At 39.7% G+C, this 15,720-nt stretch overlaps 1 protein-coding gene across 1 annotated transcript in view; it reads right to left on the reverse strand.

The window, feature by feature from the left end:
* cnksr1 (connector enhancer of kinase suppressor of Ras 1) overlaps positions 1–15,720 on the reverse strand; it is a 32,807-nt gene that overhangs the window by 4,412 nt on the left and 12,675 nt on the right. The window contains exons 7-16 of the mRNA XM_054613284.1: positions 14,863–14,993; positions 14,336–14,420; positions 6,882–6,923; positions 6,645–6,764; positions 4,710–4,769; positions 3,810–3,878; positions 3,493–3,618; positions 2,147–2,247; positions 762–901; positions 46–221 (exon numbers count right to left, since the gene is read on the reverse strand). Of these exons, the coding sequence (XP_054469259.1) occupies positions 46–221; positions 762–901; positions 2,147–2,247; positions 3,493–3,618; positions 3,810–3,878; positions 4,710–4,769; positions 6,645–6,764; positions 6,882–6,923; positions 14,336–14,420; positions 14,863–14,993 (1,050 nt within the window). The remainder of the gene's footprint in view (positions 1–45; positions 222–761; positions 902–2,146; positions 2,248–3,492; positions 3,619–3,809; positions 3,879–4,709; positions 4,770–6,644; positions 6,765–6,881; positions 6,924–14,335; positions 14,421–14,862; positions 14,994–15,720) is intronic.

Consider the following 15,720-nt stretch of genomic DNA (forward strand, 5'->3'; position numbering starts at 1 on the left):
ATGTCTGAAAGAAAATGTTTGCATGTCTTGTTTTTTTCCTCTCACCGGTTGTCCCACCATTTCAGGGCAGGAACTGATGCTGGCTGTTTCCTGGTCGACTCCCTGAGGTGAAGGACTTCTAAATGACCCAGATCTAAAGGGAGATAGACTCCTGGGTGATGGAGACCGGTTTTGTATTGGTCTTGGGGAGAGCCTTGAACTTTCCAAACTCTCAAAGGACCCTGAGAAAAACATATACATGTGTTCATCATTCATCATACACTTCCTGTAAGTCGCTTTGGATAAAAGCGTCTGCTAAATGACTGTAATGTAATGTAATCAACCAGCAGTGTACATTCTAGCTTTGTTTTGACAGAGAAGTCACAGTATAACTATTTAAAAAAACATCATAACCATCACTGTATCTAGGCAACACATCTCATTAGTGTGCATGGTACAAGTGCTGGTAAATCCATTAAACTGACTGGTTTTCCATTAAGCGAGACTTTTGTAATTTGATGTCATCTCTTCTATGGGATGTCACAGTTTGAAATCCTTTTAACGTTACCAGAAAATGCAAATAAACATCACCGACCACAGTCCACACTGCTTACAGTTACGTCTCAGGACGATATATCTTTACATCATTTAGCATTTTTTTATATATTTCGAGGCCTTAAGCGGTAGTTATTCTTTCATATGTTTCCGTCTAAAATCCTCCTTCAACAACTGAAACCAGATGCTGTCTTGCCGAAGGCCCGAGCTCCCTCTGTGTTTCCTACCTGAGGCTGACAGTGGTGACGCCCCCCCCTGCTGGCTTTGATATGAAGTGAGAGTCAGTCTCCCCTCCTCCTCCCTGTCAGAGGACAACTCTGATTCCTCCTGTCCCATAGGCTGGACCACTGGCCCGTGAACGGCTCTCCTGTAATGGAAAACACATAGAAACAGATCACAACACCAATAGAAACAACTCACTGGTGGTGCATTCAGGTGCTTCTGAGAAGCTATGACAGTATAAATGACCTATTTTGACTTTTAAAGAGGTGAAATATGACTGTTAGGCAGTAGTCTAAAGTTTCTATTTAATTGTATTACCTAAGAGTGGAGTTGTAGCTTATCAGGATGTGACAGAGATATTTACAACCTTAATGCACCACCCCCGCCTACTCCATCCATTTGTGTGAGTACGTCTGCTCCCCATCAGCTCTCACTGTCTCCAATTGCCTCTCCATTGCTCTTTTTCCTTCCTTCTCCCATTTTTCTTTTTGTACTCCCCCTTGTTTGCGTCTTTATTCATCTCTCCAAACCTCCCTCATCTATTCATCTTTTTGCTCATCGCTTCCTCTTCTCTCATTTCCAGTCAGCCGTGGGTTGTTGATGGGGGGATTTATGGCATTTGCAGTGTGACCTCACTGCAAACCTACATGGTGCTGGCAGATTAATGAGGTCAAAAGGGTTTGTGGGAGGATCAGCTCTTCTCTAGTAAATCCTTGGTATGTCCAACCTGGTCTGAGATGCAGAGTTATCACACCTCTAAACAGTCTTTCTTTTCATTGGTTAGATAAAGGAAAGGACACTTTCCGTTCAAGACTGAATGTATTTTAGATGACAGACCCAGATACGGCAAGATGATTTGCTTCTGAAAAGACTGCTGAAAACTATTCTGGTCATGTGTGGTGTTTTACAATTAAAGGTACCTTGCGGAATTTTCTTCTTAACATGTTAAAATCTGTTAGCATTCAATGTTTCTCAATTCAAAGTTTTTGTTTTTTACATCAGGGGTAGCCAAAACAGTGCCTGTCTGCGCCCAGTCGCCCACAAAGAGGCAATAAGTATCCCGCTAGCAGGTTCTAAAAATAGCACGAGTCACAGGTAGGTATTTGGTCAAAGCGTTTATTTTTTCCAGAGGCAGCATTACGTGTTTAGCGTCTATTTTGCGCTGAACAGAAAGTTTGGCATTTTTTCGTGCTGCAGAGATCTTACAAATGTTCAACTTTGGGTAAGCTCTGCACTCATCAATGTCACTCTTGACCCAGCCGTCCATGTGAATTCGTGTGAAGTGAGGGTTGATTCTCACAAAAAACTTTTAAAATCCAGTATTGCCAACAATGACCTGATCCACACAGATATATATTTATAATAATTAGCTAATTAATTATGCTCTCACCTAAAAGACAGGGACCTGACGGACGCTGCTACCCTCTCAAATATGGAGTGCCTCTGAGTCTCCTCGTCCTCTTCCCCCTCTGATCTCTCTTCTTCCTCCTTCTGAAAAGAAATCAGCAGAAATACAAGTATGAGTGTGCTCACTAAGCTGTGTGTGTAGTTAGGGGTTAGCAGAGGGTAAGGAGGCGGATGTCATGTGGATTGCAATAGCAGCTTTTTCCTCAGGTCTCCATCCCCTCACTCTGTGGCGACAACACAAACCCACACACATACACACACACACAGTCTGGGAAACTCTCGCAAAGAACAGGGCATCGAGAGAGGGCAATAGGGAGCTGATTCAAATCTCCTTATGTGTGTTTTCTCACCCTTCGGCTGCAGCAAGATCAGAGATTAACATGGTAGTCACAAGGGGTTTTGAAATGCACAAAGTGTGTGTGCTTCTCTCAGACCCAGTATGTAATTTATTTTGTGGTTCGAAGACGAACAGTCGCCATAGTGACTCCTGAGAGTGAGTGTGTATGGAAATGGATGAGGGGATTCTCATTGAAAGCTTCAGGTTCCCGTGACATAAACTGTGTAAATAATCCAGTTTCTGAAATATGACTTGATTTTTCACCCCTGGGTGTAATTATCCTAAACTGAAACTACACGGTCGAAAATCTAAATTGTGTGTGTGCAACAATAACACTGTTTGTGTGGGATTTCTTCTATTGGCTTCACACACAAGTTTTTCAAGCCCACAAGATTCTCAGGCAAAGTATGAGCAACAAGTAGAATGTCATTCCTGAGAAATGTTTAAGTCCCTGTGTGGCCCATCATGAGTCATTGTTCACACTGATATACAGTGATGATATGCATATTTCTCTAATCTTCTGTCGAAATGGGATGGTGGAGATACTGTGTGTGACACATGGATGATGTAATGATTCAAACAGTTCAATAAAAATCAAGATATGATAAATGGGATGGAGCAAATACTGAACATTCTGTATTTCTTCTAAGGAAACGTTTTAGATATTTATGCAGAAACATTCTTGCGATCAACGCAATCTTCACATGAGATTTTGATATTTCTTGTGTGTGTTTTTTCCTGTTGAGACCAAAAATATAGCTACAGCAATGTTAATGGAATCAACCCTTTAGTTTTTAAGACACCTCATCATGGACCAAAGAGTTGGTCAAGGGACACTTGATGACTATCATCCTCTGAGGACCCTTAATATATCAAAACCAACGTTCCTGGGTTATACTACCACTGAACACAGTTTCCTTTGTAAATCAGAAAGGTACAAAGAATTGACAGAGTGATGATGTGAGTGGAGGAGGACTTCAATGATCCCTGACCTGTGTGGAGGAGAGCTGGACTGTGTTTCTGCGTTGTGCTACCCCAGGAATCTTCTTCAGGACCAGAGTCACTCCATTGGGATTCTCTCGAAGCTTTTTCACAAGGTTAGCTCTGCTCCAGCCCACCTGATGGAGCAAAACGGATGATTATTCCACCTCGAGGGTTATTGTTTCGGACACAGAAACACGAACGTACAGAGGTTTGTCTCTGTTACATAAAGCTCAAGACTGAGAGGTTTACTCACATACAGTGCAACGGAACAGTGCAACATATATGCAGGCTTTTGATCACATTCTGTTCATATTGTAACACTCACCACTATCTGGTCATTGACTTGGATCACTTCATCACCAGCCAAGATCTTCAAATAGGCATCCGATGAAGGCTGAAAAAGGAGAAACAAAGAACAGAGATAAGAACTCATAATAAAGAAAATCCAGCCACATATTGTTCAGTGTAACTTTTGCTAATTTTACTCTTGAGAGACAAATTCTGGTCTTATCCACTGTGATTTGCAATGAGTGAGCAGAGATTCTATGTTTTTGTAAAGTACTGTTTTGTGCATTTCGATATGTTTTAACTCTTTTTTTAGGCACAAGGGCTTATTTATCAGATAGATTGAAAAACTGCAAAACTGCAACTGCAAGATGTTTCTTTGTTTACATGCAGTCAGAAGCATTTGGACCAATCAGCCTCAAGTAAGTATTCATAGATTTCATTTTAAGTTATAAATGCAACGTATTTGCAGCACAAGAGCTCATATTGTTTTCAACTTCAGAGCAGTGGCTCAAATGAAAGATAAGCCAACAGCTAAAAATAAAATGTCACGAAAGTACTACCAAGGGGATTTCTGCTTCGTCCAGAGCCCTGCTTCAACACCACACATGAATCCAACAGAAAATACGCAGTAAAAACTGATCCAGAGTCACAGCTTGTTACCTGTTACACTTCGGCAGGTAAGCACACTTTTAACAAGACAGAACGGGTTCAGAAATTAAACCTTGTGAAACTCTTTCGGATGTAAACCCAGGCCTAATTTTCACAGTGCAAAGAGACAAACCATAGTTAAAGTTAACGTTTTGGTCTGGAGTTCAAGAGGAGCAGAGGTCTGAGTCACGCTGCTCTTCAGGATTGGTCAACAGCACAGACATGTTTGACCCTGTTTGGATGAGTGGGTGATGAGAGTCATAAGTGAAAGTTAATGAGAGAGCCTGACCTCAACAGCAGTTCCAGTCACGTAGTGGTTACTGTAGCCAGTGGACGTTATCTCAATCCCCTAAGAGGAAGAGAAATAGAAAGATACATTAGATAGATACGTTAAGATAAGAAAGTTACAGGATGATAAACCTGCATATTAGCAACTTTGCAATACAAAATGCACATTTTTCACATCACTGAACCAAAATGTTTCACCATAGTGGACACATAAACATTGCTCTATCTTGTTTCTGTCATCACTGATGGAGTCTGTGGAGATATTGATGTCTGCCTCCAGATGGATGGATGGTTCATCCTGTAATTACCCCTCAGCCGGCCTTGATTGATTGCTTATTTTGAGTCATACTGGGTGTAGGGATTAGAGCCAACTAATCACACCCCAGAAAGCCCAGATCACATAATCAATAAGTATCACATGGTAACAGAAACATGAGGGGATTCAAAGTTTTAACTGAAAAGAGCAGCGACTGCTCCATCAATTCATTTGCAGGTAATATCCAGGTTTTCCTTGCTTTACTGGCTCTAGTTGGATGCCTTACTGTATATCACAGCATTTCAAAAGCTAAAAAAACTCAAATGTGAAACTCATGTGAATGCTTAAAATTGAATTTGCATATCTTCTCTTTCTCTCCACCTTCTCCTTTGTACCTGGAATCATTTTAAATTTAGGGAAACTGAAAAGGGGAAAAAGCAGGCTTTCACTTATATATTTTATCAATCAAGACAATGTATGTTATGTATTTTAAATTCAATGAATGACATTCTTTCGTCCTCTCACTTCTTCCTTTCTGTCTCTAGTTCCCGTTACTTTCCGTCATTAAGAGGAAAGACCTCCATATCTCTGATGTGCTCCAATCAATTTCTATAGCTGTAGCCACCTGGAGACAAACACAGATACGCGTCCATGTACACAAACAACATGTTTGCCTGATGACTACAGCATCAGAAGAGCTGAAGTGGAGCTAGAAAATCAGCTTTTTACGACACACTGGAGATGATTAGGAAGGCAGATCAAGCGAATGAGTGAGCACAAGGAGACTAGACTGCTATTACCAACTAACATGTAAGATTTTTCCCTAATGGGCTTAATACACAAAGGGGAAGGAAATTGGACAAATGTGTACTTAGAAATAAATGAACAGCACACTAGATTATGTAGAAACCAGGCAAAGAATAGATCTATAATTGTTGTACCGTTTGTACCGACTGAAGGCTGTAAAAGAAGAGAAGAGAAAGTTGTTTTTGAGAGAATAATACAAATAGAACAGGGTACATGCAGAAGCTTGAGTTTAATGGAAGAGGTGATGTGTTGAACCACATGATGATGGGAAACTGCAGGCAGTGAAAGCAGTAAATTCATACGGAAAATGACAGAGAGAGCGAGAGAAACATAATGGTGAGAGAATTGATGATAACATAAATGATGGTAACAATGAGATGTTAAGATGCTGCAGAATGAGAAGAACAAAACAAACAAAAACATCCAGGGGTGACCAGTCAAGTGAAGAAAAAGCATAAAGAGTTAAAAAATAGATAAACACAGCTGAAATCACGGTTTCTTAAACATCTTCATATCACTCTTATTAAAGCTTTTGCGTCAGCAGCCTGTGGCCCACAGTAATAATATTTTTTTTTAATTCCAAATAATTCCTTGCAATTATAGTATGACTATTATGATTGAACACTTTATATGGAGATAATAATATTGAACCAATAGTAATTCGTTATTAAATTAATAACATTTGTAGTGCATTGAAGTGAAACAAAACAAATGCAGACTTCCTGACCACATTTTGAAAATATATAGGACAGTAAAAGCGCTGGAATTTAATATTGTAAATTGAATTTCCATCTACTCAATTTAATAATATACCCTTTTATTGGTTCTACATTTAATAAAGACAAAGAGCTCTTAAGATCAAGTAGGTCTTACCAGCTGATCACCAGGTGACACAGGCACTAGGTCGACAGTCTCGAGCTGAGCGGTGTGGCTAAGAAGACCCTCAGGACTGGAATCCAGGATCTCATCACACACTGACACCAACTGACGGCCCTGGAGCGTGAAACAAACCACTCTTTACTATCAAGAATATCTCATTCAATTATTAACAAAATAGAAGGAAACTAAAATGTCTTATACTAGAGTAGGGAACATTTGACAATTACTTACTACAGATATGATGTCCTTTTCCTTTTCATAGACAGTGGTATCCTGTTGAATGGATGAAACAAATTGACATGAGTTGCATCCAAACAGTGTACCAAAATGACACCACAGCAGCCTTTACAATGCTGTAATTGATTTGTGGAAATAGGACAATCTGACTCAAAACTCATGTCCTATTTCCTCTTCACAGCTTGAGTCAGGAAGGGAAAGACCAAAGGCATTTAGAGGCAAGAGAGACATGACTCCAGGCTGGGCTGAATTATTTTTTTTTTTAAATCGAATTGTGATCATTTTGACAGGCATGGCAATTGAAATATGATTCGCAACATTATTTCACACCTTATTTAAATTTTACTAAAAAACATAGAATTTTATCGGGCATCTGCACCAAACACAGATGTTTTGTAGAAGTCTGTAGAATATGATGTATATGTTAGGACATCTCCGCAGCACTACAATATTTATATTAAAATGGTAAAATCATCAAATTTTGATAAATGTGAAGCCCTACTCCAGACATTTAATGGTATTTAACTGACTTTTATCACAGCAGTGCTCAAGTATAAATAAATAAAATAAAACAGAAAATACAAAATAAAAATAAAAAACATTTCCAGTACAGCAGGTGGGTAATCAATTTTTGTGGAATGTCCACTTAACCCAAGGGCTCACACTAATCCCCACAAGCACACAGCTGTGTACGCCACAGGAATTCAGTGTACAGTGTCACAATTACTAGTATCAGTAGAACTAAACTGCTTAATCTGTGGTTGGGAGGAAGGTGTTGACAATGATCCTACAGGCTTGACTATGACTTGGAAATGAGGGGAGGCGTTGAATGAAGGAAGATGACGTTTATACGGCACAGAAACTGAATAGACTAATGCCACATACCATCACTGCTTACTCTAATTTGCAACGCCTCATGATGTGATGAGTTACTTAAAGGACTGAAAAGGGAGACTAATCCCTGTGAAATGTAACAAGGGATCAACAGGGAGCACGGCTTGGTTTCTGGGCTAATTAAAGGCTGTGACACACGGCTGCAGGGGGGGTATGACTGGGCGAGTTGCTGTCATGACCGCTGGTCAGTTTGTTTGTTGTGTTTGAGTGTTGATAGTTGAGAGATGCAGGACATGTGATATATTGATTTAGTCCACAACAAACCACCAAAGGTAACACCTAAAGCTGGTCAGATCCTTTGTCTTAATACCTACTCGAGCAATGTAGTCTGGTTCTGGCACGCTGGCTGTATGCTACAGTAACTTAGTCAGTTAATTAGCTAGCTAGTTAGTTAGGGCTTCATTCAAAGCATAAAAATAAATAAATGCATTCCAAACAAATATTTACAACAGAACATGATCATTACAGTTCAGAATTATAAAATCGATGGAGCTAAAGCTTTAACCTTGTTCAGAGCCATCTGCTAATTACAAACATCATGTTATCAGTGCAAACAGACCTGGGTGAATGCATCTGAAAAAGATTTAGGCTAGTTGCACCAAAAAGGATCAATTTAATCTTAGACTACTTATTATCAGAGTTAAGCAAAACTAGGTTTAAAATAAGTAAATCCACATTTAAAATAAAGCAGAGCTCTGTTGCTCAATTAAAAAACGAATCGCTGTTTAGTAAGTTTACACCAAGTTTAAACCAAAAGTTTAATCAATATGATGCTTGCCAACTTGAATCTGCATGCTGTTAGGAACTATTAAATAAACTATAAAAAACAGACTTGATTACTTGGCTAACTCAATCCAAAAAAATAATGTAAAACTCCTCAAGCGTAAGTTTCAAGTAAATGCTAGATCACATTTTAAATTGGAGTTTAAAGTTTTGGTTCAACATAATTCAATTTAGTCTAGGTTTATGGTAAAAACTAAATTTTGTTTTTGTTTTAAAGAAACCACTATCTAATTGGGTTTAAAATGAATCCTTGTTGGTGCACAACCCAAAGTTAATTTTAGCCACTAAGAGGAGTTTGTGCCACGTAATAGCCTACCAGTAGAAACTTAAGGCAATCACAAGAAAGAGCCTAAAGCCATGCTGGAAGCTATTTCTGGCTGTGCTAAGTCACAGTAAAGCTTTGAGCTAAATGCTAACATCCGCATGCTGACATGCTCACTATGACTATGCCAACATGCTGATATTTAGCAGATATAATGTGTAATAGTCATCGTCTTATTCTAGTGCGTCAGCATAGTTGTTGACACATTTAGATGCATGTAAATGTCAGAGGATCATCAAGTCAGCGGGCTTCATTCTATTGAGGACAATGAATGTCTGTAGAAAATTTCATGGCAATCCTTCATATAGTTCACAAATTAGGGAAATAAAAATGAATGTTGTTTAACTGTAAAGCAAGCTAGTCCGCAGTGATGGTAGTGGTAATATTAGTTGAGCTTAAATCTGGCTGCCACCTCCTACCACAAACCATCATTTCTGCTTTCGCTTCTTTAGAAAAACCTCTTCCTTTCCAGCATCTCACCATTTCTTTTTTACACATAAGGTAAAACTACGGCAACATCCACCCCTCTGCTGCTGTTTGATATGGAAAAGCGTCACTGGAGGCTTCCTTACAACAGCACCTGTTCTGCATTTCTTTATAACAGGAAATGACACACTGCACATGCTTGCAACCACAAATGCATGCAAATAATTCACTCGCTGATTTGATTGAAGCTATTTCACAGAAAAAAGTGACCCAAAACATCTAAAAGTATGACATAATATGTTGTATATATGTTGCTCCATTTCCATGAGTTTTAAAGTGCATATACAATTATAATTGCTGTGCACACTCACATGGACATGAAGCATATGTCACATATGAAGCAAATGATGCCGGTACATGTAGGTCACAGTGTTTCATTGCTGAGGCAGAGACACAAAAAGGAGGAGAAAGGAGACAAACTCGTGAGAAGAGAAGCTGTGGGTCGGACATGTTTAGTGCCTGACAGCCTCCAGCATGTTCACACTCCCTTCTATTCATTTCTCTCTCAATAAGACATTATCTAAAGTACTTCATCAGAAAACAACTGCTCCTATTTTTAAAGGAACCCCTCAGGTTTTGCAATACAAGATGTATAAACTGTCACATCAGACAGTGGAGTTACTGTAGAGATCAACCATCAATTAAAGCTGAACAAGGGGTCAAAAGTAATTCATCATACTCAACCCCACACAGCTTGGGCACCAGCAAAATATATGCCACTTCCAGCAGTACCATCGAGAAAAATACTTTTATCATATGGACCTTTTTGAGCCGCTCTGTGCCCAAACAACAGAACAAAACTTCATACCACAGACCAACATTCAAAATGACCTTTTATTCCACTTCATTGTAGCTACACTAGTTACATATTAGCCATAGCTGTACTGCGGACCATCAATACATGGCAGACAATCCCATGCAGAATGTTCTGCACTTAGATTAATTTATCATTATAGAAAATCAGAGTAAACATGTCAAAAAGTAACATGCATCTACTTCAGCTAACAAGAAGAAGGGTTTTGTGTTGTGATGTGTTGTCAAGGCTGCTGTGTGGCTTTATCAGGCGGTGAGCTAACTTCACAGCAGCTTTCTGTGCCTGAAAGCTGTTCTCTCCCTATAGTTGTCTAGGAAACAAAGACAAGCTATTATGTGGGTGTAACACTCTGAAAAAGGCAACAAGAATGCACACAGTCATGCATGGACACACATGTACAAAAAGGCTCAAACTGTCACACAAAGATGCAATAACTCTGATGATTAGAGTCATCTTCTGTCTATCTCTGTGTGTATATTTACATGCTTCCACTTGCCCTGGTGGCTATTTCCTATTTGCCACCAGGTCACAGATGTGCTATAAAAAGACTGGGAGACATAACTAGTTTAGATCTCTTTTACACCTGCTCCTTATCTTTCCATCCAAACCTTACTATCCTGTCCATGTACTCCACTTTGCCTTTTATTACATCTCTCAGCACTGGATTTCTCTTGTCCTCTATTTCTTATCAGCACCATAAATAATAAGTTATAGTCATTCACTTCTGACAGCTCACGTAGGTGAGGCCTTTTTCTTATTTTATAGTGTTCATTTTTAGTACACCCCTCTTTGGTATTCTCGCCCATCTATTCTCGCCTCTTATTATTTCCTCCTGAGCTTAAAGCAAGTCCTCAAATAGCAGAGAGAGGTTGATAATTGCCTGTTGATCAACAATAGAGCCGCTTTCAGTATGTTGTTTTCTATGACGATATCTTTTTGGTCAACAAAAAGCATTACATAACCAGCAAGTGCCCTTTTCAAAGATTTGTCTCAGTAGCTCCTTGTTATTCAAGTGTAAGTTAAATATTAATTAGCATGTGGTTATATTTTCAGGTGATGGTTATTAAGTCAAAGACGCTTTCAAAGGTTAGATTTTGCAACATAAAAGTTTTCCTTTTCTTTTTTTAGAGTCACTGTTAAACTCACATACCTTTGTGTATTGCCTCCAAATTCATATTTGCTCTCATGTTCAAGTTCACGGTTCAGAGAACCCTGTTTTCTCCCTGTCTCTTTCTCCTGGACTTTGCTTGCTGCTTGGCTGGTTCAAAGCGGATTGAGTGTGTGTGTACTGCGAAACTCTGACTAGACAACTCTACTGTGGGATCCCAAAAACACCAGCTGACTACTAACCTTGACCGCCCTCAGGGTGCAAGAACACACACAGACACACAGGAAATAAGAGTCCTTTCTTTGGCGTGAAGGATGTGGCGTAGCTTCTGTGGAAGCAGTTGCCCAGAAAAGGACGTCATGATGAAGCCGCAGTCTCCTGACAGCACGTCAAAAACATCCCAAGAAGGGAGGGCATGACATCAGCCTCAACATTTTAAGAGGCCATGACCATGCTCGTCTGTCAGTAAGCAATGGTCAATGCTTACACTGTTGATGGTATCGGTTGTCTGGCCACACACATAAGCTTATGTTATTTAATTCAGTTGTATAGTACATGAAAGTGTTTTTTTACAAAGCCTGTTACTGGGCTTGTGCCTGCAGGTTTATAACCTGTGACAACCCCCGGGTCTTAAAGTGAAGCCAATGCTAAAGAGCCCTAAACTTTTGTTCTTTTAATAGCCATCAATGGGCAACTCCACTGGTTGCAAAAAAAAGTCAGATTGTATAGCAGAGTATAGATTGTAAGTCTATGAAAAAATGACTACTTCTACTACTTCTATCTTGATTTAGTACCTCAATAAGAATTGTAATGAGTTTATGCTCTCAATCGCTAGTTTCAAGTCTTCTTCAATACAGCATGATGTTTATTTAGTAAATGATGGTCCCATTTAGAGTAAAATAGACGATAAAGCAGGGTATGCCATAAGGCGTGGCTACCTTGTGATTAACAGGTTGCTACCATGGCGTTGTCTGGTCTGGGAGTGGTCCGAGGTTTTATCTTAGAACTTTAACACTTTCACAGTAGGTTTTCAGTTCATCAAAACGGCTAAAAGTCAAAAGCCAAACAAAACGGCAGTCCACATATCAAACGTCTACTTTGTCCACTTCTGACCTACATTCTATGGTTTATAAGGCTATGATGACAGTTGAACTGACATAATATCAAATGTAATTTTTCGTCTAGATAAACAGTTGTCACATCACAGCCCCTGCCATACCAGGTACTATGCTATGAATGGAATCAGCTACTGTGTGGTTATTTAAAATATGTACACTTATTTGGGTGAAATAGGCCTAACTGTTTTATATTCCATGATTGGCAACCCAAAAACTAGTCGACGTGAGCCTAAAAAAGACTACAAAAAGTGCTCTCGGTACAAGACCACTAAACAGTTGTTCTTAACTTTAAAACACCTGCACACACGAACACAGAAGTCCCCACCAAGGTTCAAAAACAGGAATTGAGCAACAATGGCCAGACATGACCAAACGATGATCAAACTTTTGTGAGGGACCGACGATAAAAGCAGTGAGGGTTTTAACTTACTAACCACTCACTAAGTGCCAAGCTGACAATAAATGAAAAGAATAGCCAGCAGGCCCAGATCTGATTCACTGCATAGTCACAAAAACATCCTATCAATGTCAACAAGCTCAATAAATCTCTGAAACCAATACTTCCTTCCTTCCCCTCTGGTCCATAAGAATAATGTCACTGTTACTATACACCAACACGGAGAATACAACTCTCATTTATCACATGCTAAATCTGGTTCAAACCCACCGTGTCTGGTGGGTTTAGATATCAAATGATATTTGAATGACCTCCTGCATTATTAACAACCGCTTAAAGAAAACAGAGCTTTCCAGAATATAAATAAGATTTTCAACTTTGACTTATATCAAACAAGCTAAAAACACACTGAGTGGCGTAGACATGTAGGCTGCCGCTTGAGCCATTTTAAGCAGTGCAAGAGCAGCAAAAGAAGCATCACCTGGTAGGGAATTATCCAATCAAAGAGGTGAGAACTGTACCTGTCGTGCTGGGCCGGCGTCCAAAGCTGGCTATAGAGGGCTATATATAAACTCCTCTTAATACTGAGCCTCCTCTTTCTCCCACAGCTCCTCTGCACCTCTGACTGCCTCCTTACCTCTCTCTAATTATCTCCCATTCTGTTGCTTTCTCTGTAGCTCTATCTTCTTTTTGTCTTCTTCTCTGCTGTGGGGATGTTTATCTCTAATGTCACTACAGCGTCCTTTCAGAGTTAATAGAGTGTCTCTGCCTGTTGCTCTCTACTGTTCATTCAGAGACATGCACTCCCAGAGGAGTCAGTAGTCATTTAACAGTCGGTGCAATCCCTCCTTTAGTCTCCTCCTTCTTTCTCTGCCTTCCCCTTTGCTTCCTGTTCTGCCCTTCCCTACCCCCTCCCTCCCTCCCTTCCCTTGGCACTACAACATATCCAGGCCTGTTGCTTCAACTACCTTGTAAACACTTTTTCACCCTCTTTTCATCCAGTTATGAATATTCCTTCTCCTCCCATTTCTTTCACACATGTCGAACTACCATGATGGAGTAAACACTAACAAAGTCCAGCCCTCCTCTTTGGCGATCCGTCAAACCTAAGTTTCTTCAAGGTACAGATGCCTCCAAATATGCCAGGAATGTAAAGATAAAGGATTCATTACTCAGGCTAAGCTGAGGATCAGGGAGTTTTTTTTTGCTGCATTTTGGGGGGTTGATTTTAAAGAAGAAATCACACAACAGGTTGTAGTTCCTCTTTGGACGTTTAGTGTGCATGACAACACGACTATAAACATGGCTATTATTGTGTGGTTCCTCTTAAGATAAAAGAAACCTCATGTTTTCATGAACATATGTGCAGTAAAGTGCAATTAACCAGCCATTCAGTTTGCATGAAAGAGTGTAATTCCATTGCAAAAGGCAGCCATTTGATGGACAGATTATAACAGTATACTTGTAATTATAAGTCACACAATATTTTTATGCATCTAAATGCTTAAAACCATAAAGGAACCAACCTTGTGGACAATGTCTCCGAGCTCTCTGCAGTAGTTGAATATGTTCTTGGTGTTGGTGTATCCACTGAGCTGGGAAAACTGATACCTGGCAAAACAAGGATTACTATGTCAAGTAAGTCTAGATACAGACTGGGAGGATTTACTAGGTAGGTACAGTGATTTCATTTCACACTTGTAATTAAAAGAAACAAAGCCAAATTAAGGATCTTAGAAAATCACACAAAGAGAAAATGAAAAAGAGCAAACAGTGGGGAGGGGAGCTTTTAAGGAATAGGTATCATGTTTCTTAACAAGGGACAAAAGGTAAACAGTCAATGCATACACCAAAACATTTCCATATAAAGGTTCTAATTGATTTAACCCACAGCCCCCCCTTTTTACATAAAACCTACAGCAACAAAAACAACAGCCACGACTATTTTTACAACACGCAGCAGAGAACATTTTCCGAGTAAAAAATAACTGCAGAATAAAATAGAATGTCAAGTACTTATATATAACGGTTAGATAACTCCCTCTTTACAAACCTGTTGAGCAAAGAGAAGAGTCCTTTGGCAGAGGTGATGAGCTCCACTACAAACTGCAGAATGACAGCAGGCAGCTTGGTGGTGATGCCTCCATTGTAGTTGTTGAGGCGCCATCGGCCCTGGATGCCCATCTGAAGGGAGTGGGCAACGGCACGCAACTTCTCTGTCAGACCGCGTAGGCTCTCACCACCTATACCGTACGTCTGGAGAGCACACACACACACACACACACACACACACACACACACACACACACACACACACACACACACACACACACACACACACACACACACACACACACACACACACACACACACACACAAAACACACACACACACACACACACACAACTTACTAGGTTAAATGTGTATTCCAAATACTCCCACATTGTAATACATAATCTGTGATGTTTAATGCATTGCGTCCCCTTTTCCAACACTTAACAGAATGCAGGGGTCAATTGTTTAGACACATTTCACATATTGTGATTGCTATATCCCTGTTTTAACTCTGACTGGAGGTCTATGCTGCATGCAATCCCCCTTTCTCTCTCCCATGGTTTCCTGTAAACTCTCTGATGTCAACTTTTGAATAAAGTCATGAAATGCCCCAAAACTGCTTTAGAAATCACATCACAATGCCATTTCAACTATGGGTTTTGCAAGCGGGTGAGGAAGCAATCATGATACTAGTTTAAATATATATTAAATTAAGAGCAAGACAGCACTTTTTTCTTCTTAATACACAGTGAAAGCCATGCTCCTTAATGTACTTCTTGATGTAAAGCCTTCTGGACTACTGTTGTTGGAGACATTAGTGTTGTTCCTTCTTCTTAGATGAATGTATTCATTTTTG

The sequence above is a fragment of the Anoplopoma fimbria genome, chromosome 15 (genome assembly GCF_027596085.1).
Source record: "Anoplopoma fimbria isolate UVic2021 breed Golden Eagle Sablefish chromosome 15, Afim_UVic_2022, whole genome shotgun sequence".
Classification (NCBI taxonomy): domain Eukaryota; kingdom Metazoa; phylum Chordata; class Actinopteri; order Perciformes; family Anoplopomatidae; genus Anoplopoma; species Anoplopoma fimbria.